Source organism: Cotesia glomerata, unplaced genomic scaffold, assembly GCF_020080835.1.
Source record: "Cotesia glomerata isolate CgM1 unplaced genomic scaffold, MPM_Cglom_v2.3 scaffold_96, whole genome shotgun sequence".
Classification (NCBI taxonomy): Eukaryota; Metazoa; Arthropoda; class Insecta; order Hymenoptera; family Braconidae; genus Cotesia; species Cotesia glomerata.
In genome coordinates this window covers 1-25,000 of record NW_025404633.1, presented here as the reverse complement: position 1 = coordinate 25,000, position 25,000 = coordinate 1, and the positions used below count along the sequence as shown (strand labels likewise).

The 25,000-nt window shown below is 30.4% G+C and overlaps 3 protein-coding genes across 5 annotated transcripts; all 3 read left to right on the top strand.

Annotated features, from left to right (window-relative positions):
• The first annotated feature begins 2,124 nt into the window (after positions 1-2,124).
• Positions 2,125-2,918, top strand: LOC123274936. Its single transcript, XM_044742748.1, has 2 exons — positions 2,125-2,362; positions 2,500-2,918. The coding sequence occupies exon 2, from the start codon at positions 2,512-2,514 to the stop codon at positions 2,671-2,673; it is 162 nt and encodes a 53-aa protein (XP_044598683.1). The 5' UTR covers positions 2,125-2,362; positions 2,500-2,511; the 3' UTR covers positions 2,674-2,918.
• Positions 2,919-3,536: 618 nt separating this feature from the next.
• LOC123274934 (lipoyltransferase 1, mitochondrial) lies at positions 3,537-8,094 on the top strand. 3 transcript variants are annotated; one of them, XM_044742747.1, is made up of 3 exons: positions 3,537-4,351; positions 6,050-6,355; positions 6,620-8,094. In XM_044742747.1, coding segments are annotated over exons 1-3 (1,077 nt in total). In that variant the 5' UTR covers positions 3,537-3,582; the 3' UTR covers positions 6,622-8,094. The 3 variants fall into 3 exon arrangements, with proteins under 3 accessions (XP_044598682.1, XP_044598681.1, XP_044598680.1); XM_044742746.1 differs by having other exon boundaries at positions 6,050-6,388; XM_044742745.1 differs by lacking the exon at positions 6,620-8,094 and having other exon boundaries at positions 6,050-6,399.
• An 81-nt stretch (positions 8,095-8,175) lies between these two features.
• Positions 8,176-24,310, top strand: LOC123274933 (zinc finger protein 395-like; the record flags this gene model as incomplete). Its single annotated transcript, XM_044742744.1, is given in 5 exon segments — positions 8,176-8,574; positions 12,099-12,262; positions 20,563-20,819; positions 20,879-21,183; positions 24,239-24,310. Coding segments are annotated over 5 exon segments (1,197 nt in total), but the record flags the coding sequence as incomplete, so codon positions are not given.
• Between the last annotated feature and the right edge of the window lie 690 nt (positions 24,311-25,000).

The following is a 25,000-nucleotide window of genomic DNA, read 5'->3' as shown; positions in this document are numbered from 1 at the left end:
GAACCGGCAGTACCCAGCGACTCTGCTGCTTACAGCTGATCACGACGATCGGGTCGTTCCACTCCACACTCTCAAGCTTATTGCGACACTCCAACACGTGCTGGGAAAATTACCACAACAAACAAACCCGCTTTTAGCGCGAATTGATACTAAAGCCGGCCATGGACGCGGTAAACCGACCACTAAAGTCGTGAGTTAATCATTTGTTCGTTTATTCTGTTATCTATTGTGATGCTATTTTTAATAATTCTGTTCTTTTTTTTTTTTAGATTGAAGAAATCAGGGACATTTTCGTATTTATTATAAAAACGCTTAATCTTAAGTTTTATAATTGATCAGATTTGTATTGAGCTTTTAATAAACTCTTTTTTGAGAGATTTAAACGGTGAGTTGCGGAGAGATTATCTTTCAAGTACATAATTACCTTGTATTTTCAGAAATATTGACATTTTTGAAGATATAAGCCCATCCTAATGTTACACTTATCAAGAGCTTTCATTTGAGTACCCACATCAATTTTTCATATATTTTATATATTTATATATATATGACATATATGTATATATGAAAAATATATCAAAAATGCATGTGGGTACTCAAATTAAAGCTCTTGATGAGTGTAACGTTAATATGAGCTTATATCTTCAGAAATGTCAATAATTAAGAAATGACCTTTTATCTTGTGAACTATTGACATTTTTTAAAATATAGGCTCATCACGATGTTATACTTATCAGGAGCTTTCATTTAAGTACCCACATCAATTTTTCATATATTTTATATATTTAGATATTTATATATATATGTATATATGAAAAATATATCAAAAATGCATGTGGGTACTCAAATGAAAGCTCTTGATGAGTGTAACATCGGGATGAGCTTATCTTTTAAAAAATGTCAATAATTAAGAAATTATATTGTATTTTGTTAAATTATGATATTTTTATAGATATAAGCTCATTTTTATGTCACACTCATCAAGAGCTTTCATTTGAGTACCCAGATCAATTTTTCATATATTTCATATATTTATATATATCATATATATGTATATATGAAAAATATATAAAAAATGCATGTGGGTACTCAAATGAAAGCTCTCGATGAGTATAACATCAGGATGAGCTTGTATTTTTAAAATATATGTTATATATATGTATATATGAAAAATATATAAAAAATGCATGTGGGTACTCAAATGAAAGCTCTTAATGAGTGTAATGTCAGGATGAGCTTATATCTTTAAAAACATCAATAGTTAAGAAAGTAAAGTGCAATTTAACATAATTAAGAAATTACCTTGTATCTTTTGAACTATTGGCATTTTTAAAGATATAAGCTCATCCCGATGTTACACTCATTAAGACCTTTCATTTGAGTACCCACATGAATTTTTCATATATTTATATATATTATATATATATATATATGTATATATGAAAAATATATCAAATATGCATGTGGGTACTCAAATGAAAGCTCTTGATGAGTGTAACATCAAAATGAGCTTATATTTTTAAAATATATGTTATATATATGTATATATGAAAAATATATCAAAAATGCATGTGGGTACTCAAATGAAAGCTCTTGATAAGTGTACCATCAAAATGAGCTTATATCTTAAAAAACTTCAATATTTAAGAAAGTACAGTTAAAATTAACAAAAGTCATTATTCAATAAAGCAAAATTTTATTTTTTTATAGTTCACAAGGTTGCTAGTTTCTTATTCAAAATTTTCGATTTTTAAATTAAATCTAAACTTTATTAAAAATTTTGAATAATTAATTAAAAAAAATATAGTTTTTAATTTTTAATAAAATTAAATTTTTAACTAAAATATTAAAAGTAAATTTCTATTGCAATAATTAGTAACAAATCCAAAAAATTTTCTCCTTACCCAATAACTGCATAAACTAATTCATCATCCGAGAATTTTCTAATCACAAAAAAATAATAAATAATTACGAGGCCAAAGATCTTTAAAAAAAAAACTCTAATCTAAAAAATCAAAATAATTTCATCCAGAATCTAGACTACAATGTTGCCATAAAAAAATCTTATCATTGACCTTAATACTCCAAGATATCTATTTTTTAAATAAAAATTCTATTAACAAATTAAAAAAGTCTGACCCATTGTACGAAATAATCAGCAACTCGTAAGATAAAATAGGCGCTCTCCCAAGATGGTGGCGCTGCGTGTGGCCATGCGCAGAGTATCAACCCGCCATGCGCATAGTTACAACGCACATTGGTGTACTTTGCGCCCTGGGAGATAACCTATCACCCCGAGAGCCGAGAGAGTTACCACCACTCGGAGGATCATCAGCTTCATATACCTCGAGTTCAATCCAAGGTATTGTTATTCACAATCTAAACTTAGTCAGTCGCTTATTATTAATTAATAAAATTACTATAGTCTAAAAAATAACCAAAAAAAATTTCGCGCCTTTTTCCATAAAAGAAAATTACATTTTTAATATAAAAAAAAAGGTATTCAGAGGAATGCAAAAGGACTCACGAGATTGTTTGGGTATCCGATACCGTATCAATACCCTGGACCAAACTTGGAAGTGGCTGCACCAGACAATCGCACTTCACGAGTACCTGATCAGCATCACAGCCAGCCAGAGTGACGTGTCGCTAACCACAAAGGTGTTTTTTTAATAAAAAAAAACACCAAGTGCTAAGACTGAAGTGTTAAGACTGATTATTAATTAAAAATTAACTATAATAGTATAAAATTATCAAGAACTTGGACAGGAAAAAAAAAAGTGCAAGATTTTTAAATGTTGCTACGTTGTTTTTGACAACTTCGGGCAAACTAAAAAAAAAATTCTTAATATGATCAATTGAAAATCTTACATTTAAGGTTAAGAATTTAAATTGCGCGCTTTGATTTTTCAACCAATCAAAAAATCAGGGACCATATTTTTGGGATAATTTGATACTTAGTTAACTTCACACTTATTTTTATTTTATCTATTTTAATTTAGAGGAAAAAAAAAACAGTGCTAAATTTTTTAATATTGCAACGTATTTAATAACTTTATTAGGCAAATTAATAAAGAAATAAATTTTTATTAACAATATGATCAAAAAAATAAATTAAATATTTTATATTTTGAGGTTAACACTGTGTAAAAAAAAAAAAAATAGATAAATAATTTTATTAAATTCTAGAGTTTTTAATACATTAAATAAAAATAAAAATAAAAAATATAATACAAAATCTTAAATTAAAAAAAATAAAAATATAATAAAAAATTAAAAAAAAATTAAAAATTAAAAAAATTAAAATATAATAAAAAAAAAACAAAAAAAAATATAATCAAAAATAAAAAAAATAAAATATAAAAAAAAAATCAAAAATAAAAAAAAACAAAAAAAAATATAATCAAAAATAAAAATAAAAAATAAAAAAAATAAAATATAAAAAAAAATAAAAAAAAAATATAATCAAAAATAAAAAAAATAAAATAAAAAAAATAAAAATAAAAAAAATAAATAAAGTCCAAGCGGTAACCATAATATTAAAATAAAAATAATATTTTGTATAAATTAAAAAAAAAAAAAATGTTGCGCTTCAGACCTTCGGTCAGATTTTTTTGCTCCAAAAGTTTGGAGATAAAAAAATCAGTGTTCATATCACAGTCCCAGGACATCTTCACAAACCTGGCTTTAGAAGACTGGCTCTACCGGAACTACGACTTATCAAAGAACCACGTGTTGTTACTCTGGAAGAGCAACCCTTGTGTGGTAATAGGGCGCCACCAGAACCCCTGGATGGAAGCTAACGTCCAAGCTCTTGAAGAGAAGAACATCAACCTGGTCAGGAGGAACAGCGGAGGAGGAACTGTCTTCCACGACCACGGGAACCTCAATCTCTCCTTCCTGACGACTAGAGAGAAGTACAACAGGAGGTACAACCTGGAGATTATCACCAGGGCTCTCTACAGACACTGGGGCATCCAGAGTCACATTAATAAGCGGGAGGATATTGTGATTCAGGGAGACTATAAGATCTCTGGGACTGCTGCTAAGCTTGGGAGGCCTAATGCTTATCATCACTGTACTCTGCTGATCAGTTCTGATAAGAAGACTCTTAAGATGGCTCTGGAGAAAAAGGAGATTGGCATTGTGACCAATGCTACTGAGTCTACTAGGTCGCAAGTTAAGAATCTGAAGGAGATTAATTCGAGGGTTAATTTTGATGAACTGGTTGATGCGGTGGGATGGGAGTTTCTTAGGACTGATCCTCTGGTGGTTAAAGATGGCGGGGATGCGCTGGTTGCTAAGCAGAAGGGCTTTCAGATGGTTAATCCTACTGAGGATTGGTTTCCAGGTAAATTTTTATTTTTTAAAATAATCATATTTTTTTTTTTGCAGAATATAATTTTCTTTGAGAAATCTAATTTGAAATTATTATAAACTATTTTTTTTTTTTTTTTGGAGGGTTAAATAGAATTTAAAGAATTCTGATTAAGAAATTTAATTTGAAATGATTAAAAATAATTTTTTTTTGGAGTAAAATAAAATTTTAAATAATTTAACGATAAAAATTTGCTTTATTAAACAATGACTTTTGTTAAATTGCACTGTACTTTTTTAACTATTGACTTTTTTAAAGATATAAGCTCATCCTGATGTTACACTCATCAAGAGCTTTCATTTGAATACCCACATGCATTTTTGATATATTTTTCATATATACATATATGTAATATATATAAATATATGAAAAATTGATGTGGGTACTCAAATTAAAGGTCTCGATGAGTATAACATCGGGATGAGCTTATATCTTTAAAATTGTCATTAGTTGATAAGATACAATGTAATTTCTTAATTATTGACATTTTTAAGGGTATGAGTTCATCCTGATAATACGCTCATCAAGAGCTTTCATTTGAGTACCCACAAGCATTTTTGATATATTTTTCATATATGTATACATATATGTAATATATATAAATATATGAAAAATTGATGTGGGTACTCAAATGAAAGGTCTTGATGAATGTAACATCAGGATGAGCTTATTTCTTTAAAAATATCATTTGTTGACAAGATACAAGGTCATTTCTTTATTCTTGACATTTTTAAAGATATAAGCTCATATTGATGTTACACTCATCAAGAGCTTTCATTTGAGTACCCACATGCATTTTTTATATATTTTTCATATATACATATATATATAAATATATAAAATATATGAAAAATTGATGTAGGTACTCAAATGAAAGGTCTTAATGAGTGTAACATCAGGATGAGCTTATATCTTTAAAAATGTCAATAGTTCTCAAGATACAAGGTCATATCTTAATTATTAACATTTTTAAAGATTTAAGCTCATCCCGATGTTACACTGATTAAGAGCTTTCATTTGAGTACCCACATGCATTTTTGATATATTTTTTATATATATACATATATATATATATATAAATATATAAAATATATGAAAAATTGATGTGGGTACTCAAATTAAAGGTCTTAATGAGTGTAACATCAGGATGAGCTTATATCTTTAAAAATGTCAATCGTTCTCAAGATACAAGGTCATATCTTAATTATTAACATTTTTAAAGATTTAAGCTCATCCCGATGTTACACTGATTAAGAGCTTTTATTTGAGTACCCACATGCATTTTTGATATATTTTTTATATATATACATATATATATAAATATATAAAATATATGAAAAATTGATGTGGGTACTCAAATGAAAGGTCTTGAAGAGTGTAACATCAGAATCAGCTTATATCTTTAAAAATGTCAATAGTTCTCGAGATACAAGGTCATTTCTCAATTATGTATCTAGAGATAAATTTTCTCTAATGCAGCCTAAATTATCATAATAAATTCTCTTAATAATATAGATTAGAAAAAATTCTAATCTCTGATTAAGAAATCTAATTTGAAATGATTTAAATTGAATCATTTTTTTTCTTGACCCTCCAGAATATTAAAAAAAAAATCTTTTATTAAGAAATGATTAAAAAAAATGAAGATTAAATAAACTAATTTTTTTTTAGGTCTAAATAAATTAATCTCAGAATTCCGTTCCTGGGATTGGATTTACGGAAAAACCCCCAGCTTCACAGTAAACCGTCTCCTAAAACTCTGTTCCGGAAATTCATCATCAGACCTGGTAAACCTGACCCTAACAGTAGAAAAAGGAATAATAGAAGACATAAAGATGTCCTTACCGTCAGACTTGAGTAGCTCGGCAAGCAGCGAGGCGAGTGTTATCAGCAATTTACGTGGTACCCGGTATCATCACAAAGTTATTGATAAAATAATAGCAGCACTTGGGTGCATCGCCATCGTCCCTTCTCAGTGTGAGCAAATAGATAATATCGCATTGCAATAATGTAAATAAAAATAAATCTAAATAAAATTGTACACTTAATTAAATGCTATTTAAAAACGCTTCGACTAGTTTTATTCGTCAGAAGCTCATTGCATAATAGCTTATATATTTAGACTGCAGTTTCTTAACTTTGGGATTGTAATCTAATCTCTAGAATTTTAATTTTCTAAATTTTCTTGGATAAAAAAAAATCCGCAAAATTCACCCATGATTATATTTTTTTATATTTCAGAACAAAGTGCACAAAGAGTTTTCTGGCGCGTGCGCACTAGAGAGAGTGTATTAATGCACTCAGCTTGGTAAGATATTCCAACCGGCGTTTCGTCATTGGTCTTTCCAGCTGACATAAACCGAGGCCGTTTATTATTACAATTAAGCTAATTAATCATCAGCTAAACAATCTTAATTATTTTTGTTTTTAAGAACAAAGCTGGTAAATGAGGCTCATACCCAAATACTAACTATTAAACCCTAAAATTTGCTAGCTCATGAGCTACCTTAAGGGCTTAGATTTTTTTCATTCGCAACAACAATTTAAATTAATTAAAACTTAGCTTTGTTTTAAGGGGGGCGGGGGGGGGGCGATACATGTGAAATTTTTTTTTTTTTTTGCATTGTTAGTATAATATCCAAAAAATATTTTGTAAGTTATAATTCGTTAAAAGTTCTCAACTGATTCCAATGAAATTTTTTACACGTCTACTTTATAGTAATAGCTTTTAGTTAAGCCTTTAACATTCCAAAAAAATTTACAAAAATTAACCCTTTTTACCAAAAAACTATTGAAAAAATGGGTAAAAAACTTTTTTTTGTGTGCCAATTTACGATTTTTTGACTTTAACTAGAAGATATATGCTTTAAGAACACGTGCAAGCTAATTTTTTTAATTTCAAATCAGAGAAGTTAGAACGTCCGCAAATTGATGTATTTTTCCGACAGGGTCTCGGTAGATTCATTTTTACGGCGGCCATTTTGAAAAAAAAAAAATTTTTTTTTTTTTCAGTACTTCAATGCACAATAAATAACCCTCGAAAATTTCAAAATTATTCGATAATTCCTTCTGAATTAAAAAAATAAAAAAAATGCTGAGAAAACGGTAAAAATAAAGGCGCTCCCCTTAAAGAACAAAGCTTGTAATTGAGGCACTAACTATAAAACCGAAAAATTTGGTAGCTGATTAGTCATGAGTTAGCTTATTATGGTATAGATTTTTTTCGATCGCAACAACAAATCTCTACAAATGAGACACTAAAAAACACGGATTTTCTGACGATAAAATACCAAAAGCGACTTTGACAGCAATGTCAAAGCTCAATACTTGGTATTAATGTCGGTTGATGACAATTCGTCATTTGGTAGTTGTCATTGTGCAGTAAGCAGTGGGAGAAGCTAGTGGAGTATCTTAACAGTGGGGTTGTTACGTAGTGGGGCGACCAATCAGCAAAGTAGGTCACAAGCCTGGACCAATGAGACCTAGAGGTCGTGGTCACGTGGGTTTGTTGTTATCTATCAGCTGTTTAAGCTGGTGGTGGCCCGGTCGGCCGGCCGGCAGAGTGAAAGCCGCTGAGAGTTGGCTCAGTCCCACCCGGTCGCTCTCAGCTGTGCGTCACATGGTGATACCGTCAACAGACCATACATTGGCCTCGAGTTGTTGACTTAGCCGTCAGTTGTTTTCTTTAACAATATTTAAATATGCTCCAGAGGGAAGTAATAATACAATCTGGCTACTGAGTGTTGAATTAATTAATTAATACTCTGGAATTAATTAGTTCTTTTTTATAAAACAAAATGTCCACGGGAAAGCGATTGGCCAAACGGAGCATCATCGGGACGCGAGTTTGTGCCCCGGGTAACGATGGAATGTACTACAGTGGAGTGATTCACGCGGTTAAAACTCCGGCCTCGACGGTCGCCTCGGAGTCCGCTGGTTTAAGGATTACACCCAAGACCCGGTACTCTGTGAGGTTCGACCCGGTTCCTGGAACCGCCAGGCCCCCGAGTCCTACCACTGAGTTCGCAGATCGCGACCTTATTGGTCCAGGGTTCGGGTCTGTCACCAGCGCCAGGCTTGTTCCAGGACAAAGAGTCTACCTGACGTTCAACGGCAGGGAGGTTAACGCTCAGGTCACCCAACATCGAGAACATCTGGATGAAGTAGACGTTGTTTTCGCTCCCACTGGTCAGGAGGTAAGTTTATTTTCATTATTATTATCAGAAAATAGGTCACCTATTTACGGCGCGGCTGCGCAATTTGTCCAGCCGCTCTATTCCCTTGACAACAAATATAGAGCTTTCTATTTAGTCACGTAATAATTTACACCCAAGTACATCAACCGTTAAATTATTTAATAAGAGAAAGATTCTTATGAAAACTTTCCAATTGGGCGTGGTTTTTTGCACTCCAACTTTCTTTTGACTAATTTAACGCCATTTTCACCCGAGCGGTAATTAATTAATTTTTGCATTTTTGCAATCTCTCACTCGTGTACTTTACTAAAATCCAGGGTAGCTGCAAAAAATCCCCCGGGTTTAATTACAATTCAATGGCAAACTCGCCATATGGCTAACGGCCATCTTGTTGAGCGCGCAAAATGGCCGACTAAGGAAATTTGAAGTATAGGCGCGATTAATTTGAAAAAAAAAAAAAGAAAAAAAAAAAGGGCTAGTCATTAGTATGTCGACGAGGCCTTATTGAAATTGATTGAGCAAGCGTTGAATCCAAAGATAGATTTGTCGTAGTCCGTACATACACCAGCGATACATTACATATATATTGGCGTATATAAATACATACATTAGAATAGTAGATGGTTGATGCCGGCCGGCGAAACGTTGTACCAAGTGCCGGCTCAGCCAGCCGGTCGGCATAACCAGTTCAGGCTTCCCCTTACTCCTCCCCTCCCCTCCCCTCCCTTTCCCTCCCTCGCGTCCACGACCTCGACTCTACTCCCACTCCTTGTAAGTAGCCTAACAAAGGAATCTAACCAGATCTACGAAATCATATTATGGTGTAATTTTCCTAAGTTTTTCTCCAGCCCCTTTATATTTATTATTATTATTTATGGACGCTGTGTTGTTATTAAGGGAGGTGGTATTGACGTAAACATTGTGACGTCACTTATCCGCTGTCATTGTAATGTCACATATATATGTATTATTTTATTTATTTATTAATTGTTTTCTTTTTATTGTTTTTTTATCGTGTTTTTTTAAGATAAAAATACTCAATAAAGTAACAGGTGCTCACGCACTTTATTTGTCGTAATTAAAGAGTTTAATGATAGGCCGGACTTTGCTCTATGTATAATTCATTGACTCACTGCGTTATATATAAAAATCTCTTTGTTAATAAGGTTATTATTTAAATATGGGGCCTTCCGTTATACTTTATGAGGTTTTATTTGTCTTTTAAGAAAGTTCGAGGGAATTATTACAATTTGTTAATAATTATTGTATCGGCTTTTAGGAATACTTACGGCTAAAAAGAGTCATTGAATTTTGACCCTCGTTAGGAATGATTAGTAGTTTTATCTACAAAACTTGGACAATGTTTGTCTGGCTTTGTAATCTATACTTATAGTGACTAATTTGAATTTACTACTTTGTTGTTGATAGCTTTGTTGTTAGTTTCAAGAAAATTGTAAATTAAAGACCCTTTTTTAGGATTCATTTTATTGGAGGCTAAAATTTTGGTTATTTTAGAAGTTATGATCATTTTTGTACCAAATTTGGATAGTTAAATTTGATAATTATGAAGGTTTAATAATTTATATCTTGGGAATTATTGGGGCTAGAAAAAAATTTTTGGAAGAAATTTGTAGCTTATATTCTCTTCTTTAAGACAAAATTTGTCCGGTTCCAAAATTTTAGTTATTTTTAAAATTATAACCATTTAAAGTTTGCTCTAAAATTAAGAATTGTTAGAAACTTTGCTTTTTTTTATGATTAATTTTAAAAAATTCATATCTTAGGAATTATTGGTCCTAGAAAAAAACTTTGGTACAAAATTTGTAGCTTTTAATCTCTTCTTTAAGACAAAATTTATTTGGTTCAAAAATTTTGATTATTTTAAAAGTTATGATTATTTTTGCTCTAAATTTGGTCATTTTTAATGAATTGATCATTATGAATCTTTAATAATTAATATCTTAGAAAAAATAGTTCCTAAAAAAAAAAGCTTGGGACTAAAATTGTAGCTGATAGCTTCTTCTTTAAGATAAATTTTGTCTGGTTCCAAAATTTTGATTATTTCAAAAATTATGATCATTTTTGCTCCAAATTTGGTCATTTTTAATGATTTAGTCATTATAGATCTTTAATAATTAATATTTTAAGAGCAATTGGTTCTAAAAAATTTTTTTTAGGACAAAAATTGTATCCTATAGCTTCTTCTTCAAGACAAAATTCACCCGGTTCAAAAATTTTGATTATTTTAGAAGTTATAATGATTTTTGCACCAAAATTTGGATATTAATGATGATTTCATCATTATGAATCTTTAATAATTAATATCTTAGAGACAATTGGTCCTAAAAAAAAAAAGCCTGGGCCTAAAATTCTAGTTTATAGCTTCTTCTTTAAGATAAATTTTGTCCGGTTCCAAAATTTTGATTATTTTATAAGTTATGATCATTTTTGCTCCAAATTTGGTCATTTTTAATGATTTAGTCATTATAGATCTTTAATAATTAATATCTTAGGATCTATTGGTTCTAAAAAAAGGCTTGGGACTAAAATTGTAGCTGATAGCTTTTTCTTCAAGACAAAATTTGTCCGGTTCCAAAATTTTGATTATTTTAAAAGTTATAACCATTTAAAGTTTGCCCAAAATTTGGACACCAATAATAATTAAATCATTATTAATCTTTAATGATTAATTTCCTAGGAACTAATGGTCCAAAAAAAAACTTCTGGAACAAAATTAGTAGCTTAAAGCCCCCTCTATTAAACAAAATTCATCCGGTTCCATAATTTTGATTATTTTAAAAGTTATGATCATTGAAAGGTTGCCCAAAATTTGGACACTAATAATGATTTACTTAATATTCATCTTTAATAATTAATATCTTAGAAACTATTGCTCCAAAAAAAATTTTTTTAGGACAAAAATTGTAGCTCATAACCTCTTCTTTACTTCATTTTCGTCCGGTTCCAAAATTTTGATTTGTTTCAAAGTTATAAACATTTAAAGTTTGCCCAAAATTTGGACACTAATAATGATTTGATCATAATAAATTTTTAATAATTAATATCTTAGGAACTAATGGTCCTAAAAAAATTTTTTCAGGACAAAATTGTAGCTTATAGCTTCTTCTTCAAGACAAAATTTACCCGGTTCCAAATTTTTGATTATTTTAGAAGTTACAATCATTTTTGTACCAAAATTTGGATATAAATTAGATTTGATCATTATGAATGATTAATAATTAATATCTTAGGAACTATTGGTCCTAGAAAAAAACTTTTGGGACAAAGTTGTAGCTTATAGCTTGTTCTTTAAGACAAAATTTACCCGGTTCCAAAATTTTGATTATTTCAGAAGTTATGACTAAAATTATTTAGCTCCTAAAATATAAAGAGCTGTGAATAATGGACATAAATGATAAAAACATAAAAGACTGCTCTTAAACTGACAGAATAATAAAGCAACCTTGACTAAAATGATAATGCCAGGAATAATTATAATAACAATTATAAATAATAAATTCTAGGGAACAATGAGACTGACAAAGCGGATCGACGAGATTCGTCTACTGGAATCGCGAAAGAGTGCGCGATTAGCGGATCAAGACACGGACTTTGCAAGACTAGCAGATATGGCCGGCGACCGCAAACGCGCCTCCTCTCACTCAATAGACGTGCCACACGTACCCGGGTAAGTTGGACAGCTTAATTACATCACATGCAATATTTTATCCTACCGATTCGAGCAGAGCCAAGCAGGCTAGAGGCTAGATGCTTCACAATACATACCACATATTGTGTATGCTGTGCGGTGACTGCTCGAAAACCTCCAACCAAGAAAATTAACACTCGGATACGTAAAATTACGCTACTGTGTCAGTAGGTTAACTTACGTAATGTCGGTCGCGCAATTTAAACTACTCTAGCTCCGAGTACTCCATGCCGGCCGGCGTTTGTTAAATCGGGTCAATCAATACCCTCCTAAATATTCCCGGTCTCATCAAATGGGTCAAGTGCATTTTCAATCTACAATTACTTACACTTTTTATTTATAATCCGGCTCTAGGTACTTGCAATTATTTTTTAGTCATTTTTTATCGAAAGTACTTTCAATGCCGAACATTTCAAAAAAAAATTCATTCAAATCCATCCATTTTTCGCAGAATTACAAACATTACAAAAATCTTCTAATATTTAAATAATTTTTCCCGCTCTACTGCAGCGCCATCTCGCTTTCAAACACACGTCCGCCATTTTGACGCACGCTTCCACCTCGAAATTTATTTATTTAATTTCTCAAAATTGGGTTGGAATAAAAAGTCGGAAAAAATTTTTTTTTAATCTTCAAAGTGGCAAGAATTAATTATAATACTTTTTTTTCAATTATAATTGATGTCAAAAATAAAATATTAAAATTTATTGTTGGCTAGATAAAAGTTACAATTACTTACATTTTTTGTTAATAATCCAGCTCTAGGTACTTGAAATTTTTTTTTAGTAATTTTTTATCGAAAGTACTTTCAATGCCGAACATTTAAAAAAAAAATTCGTTAAAATCGATCAATTTTTCGCAGAGTTACAAACATTACAAAAATCATCTAATATTTAAATAATTTTTCCCGCTCTACTGCAGCGCCATCTCGCTTTCAAACACACGTCCGCCATTTTGACGCACGCTTCCACTTCGAAATTTATTTATTTAATTTCTCAAAATTAAGTTGGAATAAAAAGTCGGAAAAAAAATTTTTTTAATCTCTAAAGTGGCAAGAATTAATTAAAATAATTTTTTTTCAATTATAATTGATGTCAAAAATTATTATTCAGCCCCAGGTACTTGCAATAATTTTTTAGTAATTTTTATCGAAAGTACTATTAAAGCCAAACATTAAAAAAAAAAAAATCATTCAAATCGGTTAATTTTTCGCAGAATTAGACATTATAAAAATCTTCCAAGATTTAAATAATTTTTCCCGCTCTACTACAGCGCCATCTTGCTTTCAAACATGTTTCCGCCATTTTGATGTAAGCTTCCACCTCGAATTTTATTTATTTAATTTCTCAAAATTGGGTTGGAATAAAAAGCCGGAAAAAAATTTTTTTTAATCTCCAGAGTGGCAAGAATTAATTAAAATAATTTTTTTTTTTAATTATAGTAAATGTGGAAAATAAAATGATAAAAAATGAAATATTAAAATTTATTGCTGGCTAGATAAAAGTTATTTTTCGAAAGAGAAGGTCAGTTGGGAGTTGGTGTGGGTGAAGTGGGGGCTCGAGTGAGATAGAGAGAGAGAGATAGAGAGGGAGAGAGAAGGAGTTAGAATGACGACAAAATTACAGGGTCGCTGGCGTAGCGCTACGCCAAGCAGATCGAGGCCGATCGATGCAGCAGCTGCGTGTGTGTAGCACACAAATTCTTCTACTCGCTATTACCGTACTTGAGATCCGCGAAATAGGTCAGGTCTTAGGAATCGGATCCGACTTAACTTGTGGCTCTGATACCGGCAATAGTTTTCAAAAACTCAGACCCCTTTTCGATTATTGGGAAAGTAAATTTGAGGAAGAGGAAGGCTAACTGGGACAATTCCGGCGAAGGTTGTGCAGTCGTAATATATACATTGGGTATATATGAGAGTGCAGCCGCATCGGCTGCCTACACGTGTGCAACACACCCACGTGCCAGATACGCCGCATTCCGGAGCTTCTGTGCTGACACAATCCACCTTTTTTATTTTTAATTTAAATAGGGCTTGGCTTTTTCATTGCTCATCAAATTAATTCACTTTTTAAAATACTTATTATCAATTTTATGACTTCATTCCTTTCGTCTTCTTATTTTTATTTTTAATTTCATTATTAATCTTTAATAATTAATATCTTGTAAAAAAATTTTAGCTTTTAATCTCTTCTTTGCTACAAAATTTTTCCGGTTTCAAAATTATGATTATTTATAGGTTGCCCAAAATTTGGATAATAATGATTTGGTCATTATTAATCTTTAATAATTAATATCTTAGGAATTTTAGATCCTAGAAAAAAAAACTTTTGGGACATAGTTGTAGCTTATAGCTTCTTCTTTAATACAAAACTTGTCCGGTTTCAAAATTTGAATTTGTTTTGAAGTTATGATTGTCTAAAGTTTGCCCAAAATTTGGACACTAATAATGATTTGGTCATTATTAATCTTTACTAATTAATATCTTAGGAACTATTGGTCCTAAAAAAAAATTTCGGGACAAAAATTGTAGCTTTTAATCTCTTCTTTACTACAAAATTTGGCCGGTTTCAAAATTTTAATTATTTCAAGAGTTATGACCATTTAAAGGTTGCACAAAATTTGGACATTAATAATGATTTTATCAGTTTTAATCTTTAATAATTAATATCTTAGGAACAATTGGTCCTAAAAAAAACTTTCAGAACAAAAGCTGCAGCTTATAGCCTCTTCTTTACTACAAAATTTATCCGGATCCAAAATTTGTATTATTTTAGAAGTTATGGCCATTTTTGCTCCAAAATTTGAATATTAATTACATTTGATCATTATGAACATTTAATAATACATATTTTAGGAATTATTGCTCCTAAAAATAAAATTTTGAACAAAATTTATAACTTAAAGCCTCTTCTTTGCTATAAACTTTGTCCGGTTTCAAAATTTTAATTATTTCAAAAGTTATGACCATTTAAAGGTTGCCCAAAATTTGGACATTATTAATGATTTTATCATTATTAATCGTTAATAATTAATATCTCATGAACTACTGGTCCTAAAAAAAAAGTTTAGGACAAAAATTGTAGCTTATAGCTTTTTCTTCAAAAAAAATTTCGTCCGGTTCCAAAATTTTGATTATTTTAGAAGTTATGACCATTTCTGCAACAAAATTTGGATATTAATTAGATTTGATCATTATAAATCTTTAATAATTAATATCTTCGGAACTATTGGTCCTAGAAAAAAACTTTTGGAACAAAAGTTGTACTTTATAGTCTTTTCTTTGCTACAAAATTTGTCCGGTTCCAAAATATTAATTTGTTTTAAAATTATGACCATTTAAAGATTGCCCAAAATTTGGACACTAATAATGATCATTATTAATCTTTAATAATTAATATCTTAGGAACTATTGGTCCTAAATAAAAAACTTAAGGTTAAAATTGTAGCTTATAGCCACTTCTTTAAGACAAAATCTGTCCGGTTCAAAAATTTTGATTATTTCAAAAGTTATGGCCACCAAAATCTAGTTATAATTTGGATGATCTAATTACAATAGTGATTTGATGATATTGACCAAAAATGAACGTAATAAAATCCTTGATATTCAGAAGGGTCGTATAGTCGGTGTAGTCTAGCCGGATAGAATTGATTAAACTGTCAAGACAAAGCCAGGGCAATTTATCTACTGCGTTACACCCCAGAGCTAGATAGAAATAGGGTCACCCGAATCTAAGCAGGTTATCCGGGAGTTATTGACGAAGCGGAAATGGGGTCGGTCGATCCAGGTCGCTCGTACCAAGCTCGAGCACAAAACCAGAACGCATCCCCAATTTTCTCCCTACGTGACCTATTTGGGTGTCCTATTTGGAAAAGGAGCAGGCCAGGGTCCTGGTTACCGTGGCAAACCTCGGGAAAGTTAACTGGGTCAATGCTGGTGCTTCTGCCGAGGGCTCTATTGGGTTAGTTCAACTCAGATGCTTAATTTGTTCTTAAAGTTATCAACCTATAAAGTTTGTCCAAAATTTGGCAATTAATAATGATTTCATCATTATTAATCTTTAATAATTAATATCTTAGGAGCCATTAGTCCTAAAAAAAACTTTTGGAACAAAAGTTGTAGCTTTTAACCTCTTCGTTTCTACAAAATTTGTCCGGTTGCGAAATTTTGATTACTTTAGAAGTTATGAACATTTAAATCTTGCCCAAAATTTGGTAATTAATAAAGATTTGATCATTATTAATCTTTAATAATTAATATCTTAGGAACTTATAGTCCTAAAAGAAACTTTTGGAACAAAAGTTGTAGCTTATAGCTTCTTCCTTAAGACAGAATTAATCCGGTTGCAAAATTTTGATTATTTTAGAAGTTATGATCATTTTTGCACCAAAATTTGGATATTAGATTGATTATTATAAATCTTTAATAATTAATATCCTAGGAACAATTGGTCGTAAGAAAAAACTTTTGGAACATATTTATAGCTTATAGTTTCTTCTTTACTACAAAATTTATCCGGTTTCAAAATTATGAACATTAAAAGTTGCCCAAAATTTGGATAATAATGATTTGGCCATTATTAATCTTTAATAATTAATATCTTAGGAACTATTGGTGCTAGAAAAAAACTTTTGGAACAAAAGTTGTAGCTTATAGTCTCTTCGTTTCTACAAAATTTGTCCGGTTGCGAAATTTTGATTACTTTAGAAGTTATGAACATTTAAATCTTGCCCAAAATTTGGTAATTAATAAAGATTTGATCATTATTAATCTTTAATAATTAATATCTTAGGAACTAATAGTCGTAAAAGAAACTTTTGGAACAAAAGTTGTAGCTTATAGCTTCTTCTTTAAGACAGAATTAATCCGGTTGCAAAATTTTGATTATTTTAGAAGTTATGATCATTTTTGCACCAAAATTTGGATATTAGATTGATTATTATAAATCTTTAATAATTAATATCCTAGGAACAATTGGTCGTAAGAAAAAACTTTTGGAACATATTTATAGCTTATAGTTTCTTCTTTACTACAAAATTTATCCGGTTTCAAAATTATGAACATTAAAAGTTGCCCAAAATTTGGATAATAATGATTTGGCCATTATTAATCTTTAATAATTAATATCTTAGGAACTATTGGTGCTAGAAAAAAACTTTGGAACAAAAGTTGTAGCTTATAGTCTCTTCTTGACTGCAAAATCTGTCCGGTTCCAAAATTTTAATTATTTCAGAAGTTATGACCATTTAAAGTTGGCCCAAAATTTGGACACTAATAATGATTGGATCATTATTAATCTTTAATAATTAATGTCTTAGGAACTATTGGTCCTAGAATGAAACTTTTAGAACAAAAGTTTTAGCTTTTGTCTTCTTCTTTGCTACAAAATTCACCCGGTTCCAAAATTTTGATTATTTTAGAAGTTATAATCATTATTGCACCAAAATTAGATATTAATTAGATTCGATCATTATAAATCTTTAATAATTAATATCTTAGAAACTATTAATCCTAAAAAAAAAACTTTTGGTACAAAACTTGTAGCTTTTAACCTCTTTTTTACTACAAAATTCACTTGGTTCCAAAATTTTGATTATTTTACAAGTTATGACCATTTTTGTACCAAAATTTGGATATCAATTAGATTTGATCATCATAAATCTTCAATAATTAATATCTTAAGACCTATTAGTCCTAGAGAAGAACTTTTGGAACAAAAGTTTTTGCTTTCATTCTCTGCTTTGCTACAAAATTGATCCGGTTCCAAAATTTTGATTGTTTAAGAAGTTATGACCATTTTTGTACCAAAATTTGGATATCAATTAGATTTGATCATCATAAATCTTCAATAATTAATATCTTAGGAACTATTGGACCTGGAACAAAACTTTTGGAACAAAAGTTTTAGCTTTTATCCTCTGCTTTGCTACAAAATTGATCCGGTTCCAAAATTTTGATTGTTTAAGAAGTTATGACCATTTTTGTACCAAAATTTGGATATCAATTAGATTTGATCATCATAAATCTTTAATAATTAATATCTTAGGAACTATTGGACCTAGAATAAAACTTTTGGAACAAAAGTTGTAGCTTACAGCCTCTTCTTTACTGTAAAATTTACCCGGTTTCAAAATTTTGATTATTTTCCAAATTATGACCATTTCTGTACCAAATTTTGGATATTAATTAGAATGAATTAATTTTAGTGTTTAATAATGAATATCTTAGGAACTATTGGAACTTTTGGACCAAAAGTAGTATCAAAAACTCCCCAATTTTCCCTCTAGGTGATCTATATAAATAAAGGGTCCTGGTTTTCGTTCCAAACCTCGGAAAAGTATACTGGGTCAATGCTGGTGGCTCTGCCGAGGACTAAATTGGGTTAGCTCAACTTACATTTCATTGGGAGGGATCCACCAATTGCCAGTAAGAGACAATGATACCCGAGAAAAAGTTAACCATATCAGCGTCATTATTTGTAAGATTAAAAAGTTAATATGTATGACCTAGTTTAGCAGCAACCAAGCAAGTAAGCAAGTAAGCAACAAGCAGTATCCAACCAGAGAAAGTATATTATATTATATGCAACACGGTTTTTCGTTAGTTCCCTCCACTCACAGCTCACGTTCACGTTTGCGTTCGTTTGCTGATGGGAGTAATGTAGCATTTCACTGACCCACTTTCCCGGATTACCTTGCCGCGTAATATGACACACTATTTCGTAAATAAAACCCGTATTCAATTATTTTGTAACACAACAAATGAAAGGTTAGTGCTGCTAAGGCTAACACCTTCACTAATCTCCTATTGGTCCAATTTATACTATTTATTATCATCCATAATTTCCGGTTCACTTTTATTTGTCCTTTCTCATTAATCCAATCCAACAATTGTTAATTAATATGCAGGAAGAAAATTTCAGAGAAAGTTAATAGATGGAAGGAAATTTTGAATTATGTGGTTCAAAATTTTGTTTTTATTAATTTGTAGAAATTTTTCTGGCCTTGCAAACTGCAGGATAAAAAGTTACAAGAACATTAGAATGGTGGAAAAAAAGCGCAATCGGAAAATTATAGTTTTAAACATAACGGGCTGGAAATTACAGTTCCAACTAGCAATTTTAGTCTTATATATTTTATTATTATAAGTGTAGTACATTAAGTGTTTTATTTAGAAAAAATTAGTTTCCATGAAAATGGCATTTTTGACGGAAATTTTTTATTAAAAAATTAATATTTAGGAAACTATTCTAGAAAAAAATTGTTGGGATAAGTTGTGGCTAAAAGCGACAAAATTTGTCCGGTTCCAAAATTTTGATTATTTTGAAAGTTATGATTATTTAAAGGTTGCGCAAAATTTGGAAAATAGTGATTTGGTCATTATAAATCTTTAGTAATTAATATCTTAGGAACTATTGGTCCTAGAAAAAACTTTTGGGACAAAAGTTGTAGCTTATAGCCTATTCTTTACTACAAAATTTGTCCGGTTCCAAAATTTTGGTTATTTTAGAAGTGATCATTTTTGTACCAAAATTTGGATATTAATTAGGTTTAATCGTTATAAATGTTTAATAATTAATTTTTTAGGATTTATTGGTCCTGAAAAAAAAAATTTGGGACAAAATTTGTAGCTAAAATTCCCCTCTTTAAGACAAAATTCACCCGGTTCCAAAATTTTGATTATTTTAGAAGTTATGATTATTTTTGCACCAAAATTTGGATATTAATTAGATTTGATCATTATGATTCTATAATAATTAATATCTTAGGAACTATTGGTCCTAGAAAAAACTTTTGGACCAAAATTTGTAGCTTATATCTTCTTCTTCAAGACAAAATTCTCCCGGTTCCAAAATTCCAATTTGTTCCAAAGTTATAACCATTTAAAGGTTGCCCAAAATTCGGATAATAATGACTCGATCATTATTAACCTTTAATAATTTTTATCTCAGTTCCTATTGGTCCAAAAAAAAACTTTTGGACCAAAATTTGTAGCTTTTAATCTCTTCTTTGCTACAAAATTAATCCGGTTCTAAAATTCCAATTTGTTTCAAAATTATGAACATTTAAAGTTTGCCCAAAATTTGGATATTAATAATGACTAGATCATTATTAATCTTCAATAATTAATATCTTAGGAACTATTGGTCCTAGAAAAAAACTTTTGGACCAAAATTTGTAGCTTTAAGTCTCCTCTTTAATAAAAAATTAACCCGGTTCAAAAATTCCTATTAGTTCAAAAGTTCCACCATAATTAACAATTAAAAAACTTTGTGCAGATCGCGCAAACGCAGACCAAGTTCCGGGAACGAATCAGACCGAAGTTCCTACAGCGGGTGCTGCGTAACAGAAAATGGCGTAAAGATCTGCCACAATTTGAAGTGCTGCGGCCGCGCCCCAGAATCTAGGAACCGCGAAGGGGGAATGGACGAGTGCACAGCAGCCCTGGTGCTGATGTCGCTGTCCTGCTCGCCGCACAGTCCGAACCACCCTTTGCAGCAATGTTCCAGCCAGTTCCAGTGTTCCAGGAACAACAGTAAGCACTCTAGTATTTCTAGTTGTTGACCGAGACTAACTAATGTGTGGGATCCAAAGGAATGGGCGAGGTGGTCGTCGGAACGCCTTCAAGCAACAGCAACAGCAGCTGCGACACCTCCTGGAGAACTGGAACGCCCTCTCCGACTCTGAGCGAAGACGCGGTTCCTCTGAACAGCTCGCCGCCCGGGTCCTCGACCTGGCCGGTTCATTCCAGACCGGGAACCTCCAGGAACTCCGAGGACTTGTTCGTCAACAAGTCCGACGGCTCCTCCGGCAGCACTCCGACTTCTGGCACCTGCGACGAAGGCATCGTCATGGACCTTGAGGACTACCTTGAAGAAATGCAGCCACGTAAGAAAAAAGTAAGTGTTTGTTTGTGTGTCTTGTTACGCGGGCCTTTAAATTTTGACCGCGACCTTGAGCAATCCTCCTCAATGCGGAACTCGTTTTCTCTTTTAGCCATTTAATGCCGGGTTTTAAATGCCTCGTGCGAGTAAGAGGTTTCTCTTAAGATCGAGCAGTTCAGACCTGTTTAACACTCTTTTTCTTAATCGTCAATTTTATGGAAAATTAGCTTTTTTTTAAGTTTTTTATTTTTTAATATTAATTAGATTTGATCACAATATATCTTCCATAATTAATATCTTAGGAACTATTGGTCCTAGAACAGAACTTTTGGAAAAAAATTGTAGCTTATAGACTTTTCTTTGCTACAAAATTAATCCGGTTTCAAAATTTTGTTTATTTACAAAAAAATGATCATTTTCGCACCAAAATTTGGATATTAATTAGATTTGATCATTGATATTTTAGGAACTAATGGTCCTAGAAAGAAACTTTTAAAATAAAATTTGTAGCTTTTAACGTCTTCTTTGCAACAAAATTTGTCCGGTTCCAAAATTTTAATTTTTTACTAAGTTATGAACGTTTAAAGATTGCTCAAAATTTGGAAAATAATCATTTGATTATTATGAATCTTTAATAAGTAATATCTTAGGAACTATTAGTTTTAAAAAAAAGCTCGAGACTGAAATTGTAGTTTATAGCTTTTTCTTGACAATAAATTTTATCCGGTTCAAAAATTTTGATTACTTTAGAAGTTATAATCATTTTTGCACCAAAATTTGGATATTAATGAGATTTGATCAATATGAATGTTTAATAATTAATATCTTAGGAATTATTGGTCCTAGAAAGAAAATTTAGGAACAAAAATTGTAACTTATAGTCTCTTCGTGAAGATAAATTTTATCCGATTCCAAAATTTTAATTATTTTAGAAGTTATGATGATTTTTGCACCAAAATTTGGATATTAATGAGATTTGAGCAATATGAATCTTTAATAATTAATATCTTAGGAACTATTAGTCCTAAAAAAAAAAGCTCAGGACAAGAAATGTAGCTTATATCTTCTTCTTCAAGACAAAATTTGTCCGGTTCCAAAATTTTGATTATTTCAGAAATTATGATCATTTAAAGTTTGCCCAAAATTTGGACACTAATATTAATTTGATTATTATGAATCTTTAATAATTCATATCTTAGGAACAATTGATCGCAGAATGAAAAGCTTAGGACAAATATGTAGCTTATAGCCTTTGAGACAAAATTTGTCCGGTTTCAAAATTTTGATTTGTTTCAAAGTTCTGAACATTTAAAGTTTGCCTAAAATTTGGACACTAATAATGATTTGGTCATTATTAATCTTTAATAATTAATACCTTAGGAATTATTGGTGCTAAAAAAAACTTTTGATATAAAAGTTGTAGCTTATAGCCTATTCTTTACTACAAAATTCACCCGGTTCCAAAATTTTGATTATCTTAAAAGTTATGATCATTTTTGCACCAAAATTTGGATATTAATGAGATTTGATCAATATGAATGTTTAATAATTAATATCTTAGGAATTATTGGTCCTAGAAAGAAAATTTACGAACAAAAATTGTAACTTATAGTCTCTTCGTGAAGATAAATTTTATCCGGTTCCAAAATTTTAATTATTTTAGAAGTTATGATCATTTTTGCACCAAAATTTGGATATTAATCACATTTAATCATAATTAATCTTCCATAATTAATATCTTAAGAACTATTGATCCTAAAAAAAAACTTAGGAACAAAAATTATAGCTTTTAACCTCTTCTTTGCTACAAAATTAATCCCATTTCAAAATTTTGATTTGATTCCAAATTATGATCATTTTTGCAGCAAAATTTGTATATTAATTAGATTTGATCATAATAAATCTTTTATAATTAATATCTTAGGAACTATTGGTTAAAAAAAAAAACTTTTGGGACAAAAGTTGTAGCACACAGTCTTTACTTTGTTAAAAAATTCACCCGGTTCCAAAATTTTAATTATTTTACAAATTATGATCATTTTTGCACCAAAATTTGGATATTAATTAGATTTGTTCAACATAAATCTCTAAAAATTAATATCTTAGGAATTATTGGTCCTAGAAAAAAACTTTTGGTATAAAAAAATGTACCTTAAACCTTCTCGTTAACTAAAAAATTCACCCGGTTAAAAAATCTTGATTATTTTACAAGTTATAATCATTTTTACACGAAAATTTGGATATTAATTACATTTGATCATTATAAAATCTTTAACAATTCATATCTTAGGAACTAAAGGTCCTAAAAATAAACTTAGGAACAAAAATTGTAGGTTATAACCTCTTAGTTCCTACAAAATTCACTTGGTTTCAAAATTATGATTATTTAAAAAGTTATGATCATTTTTGCACCAAAATTTGGATATTAATTACATTTGATCATTACAAATCTTTCATAATTAATATCTTAAAAACTATTAGTCCTAAAAAAAAACTTTTAGAACAAAATTAGTAGCTTAAATCTTCCTCTTTAAGACAAAATTCACCCGGTTTAAAAATTAAAATTATTTTACAAGTTATGATCATTTTTGCACCAAAATTTGGATATTACTTACATTTGATCATAATAAACCTTCCATAATTAATATCTTAGGAACTAATGGTCCTAAAAAAAAACTTTTAGAACAAAATTAGTAGCTTAAATCTTCCTCTTTAAGACAAAATTCACCCGGTTTAAAAATTAAAATTATTTTACAAGTTATAACCATTTTTCTAGACTTTCCAAAATTTGCAAATTACTTCAAAACTTGAAAAATTTATATTTTAATTCTTATTGAATTAAAAAAAAAAGTAACAAAAAGTCTTGTTATTAACATAAAATAAACTCGATAAAAAAAGGCCAATTATTAAAAAAGTAATGACAGTTTTAAAATCGTGATAACGTGTCCCAGCAGATGTACGTTTAAAAAACGAAAGTCGACCTTCGTAATGACCCTAATTAAAACAATATCAATAGCAATTAGCTCGGTGACGTGATAAAGACTAAAAAAGCAATTGTTTTTGTTGCTAGAGAGATTTCAAAAACGCATCTGATCGTCAGAGCCCGACATTGAAGACAAAGAGCTACGAGATTGATAAATCGGTGAGTTTATGTTTCATATCATCTCTTCCGCAATCCTCTCGGTTATTTAATAAATAAAAACTATATAAATAACTTAGTATATGTGTGCTGTGATGTATTATGCGGTAGGATGCATTACATTGCCGTACACGTGACGTCTTTTTTGCCAAAGAGGCTGATGTTCCTAGCAATGGTCGGCGGCGATGCAGTTTCTATCCACATAGATATATATTTACTAGCACAATAACGCCAGTGTGTTACATAGATAAGAGACACACTCACACTTAAACCCGGTGCAAGGTAAAGATGCCTTGGTGGTAAGATCCAGAGTGGTGGAGGGCGAGGGGCGCACTAAGGTCACACTGGCCCTGACAACTCCTATCCATATTATACTCCGCACTCGCGAAAATTTAATATCAACAACAATTATTATTCTTGTTATTATAATCCAACCTATTATTATTCTTTGTTGGTTATCGATGCTGCTTTTTCGGTTTTATAGGAATTTTTATCAATTTTACTTAAAAGAAGTAATAGTTGGAAAAAATCAATGTTTTGACAAAATTTGATTATCAATATTTAATCATTAATTTCTTAGGAATTATTGGTCGTAAAAATAATGTAGCTTATAGACAAATTTTGTTCGGTTTAAAAATTTTGATTATTTTAGAAGTTATGAGCATTAAAAAGTCGCCCAAAATTTGGAAATTA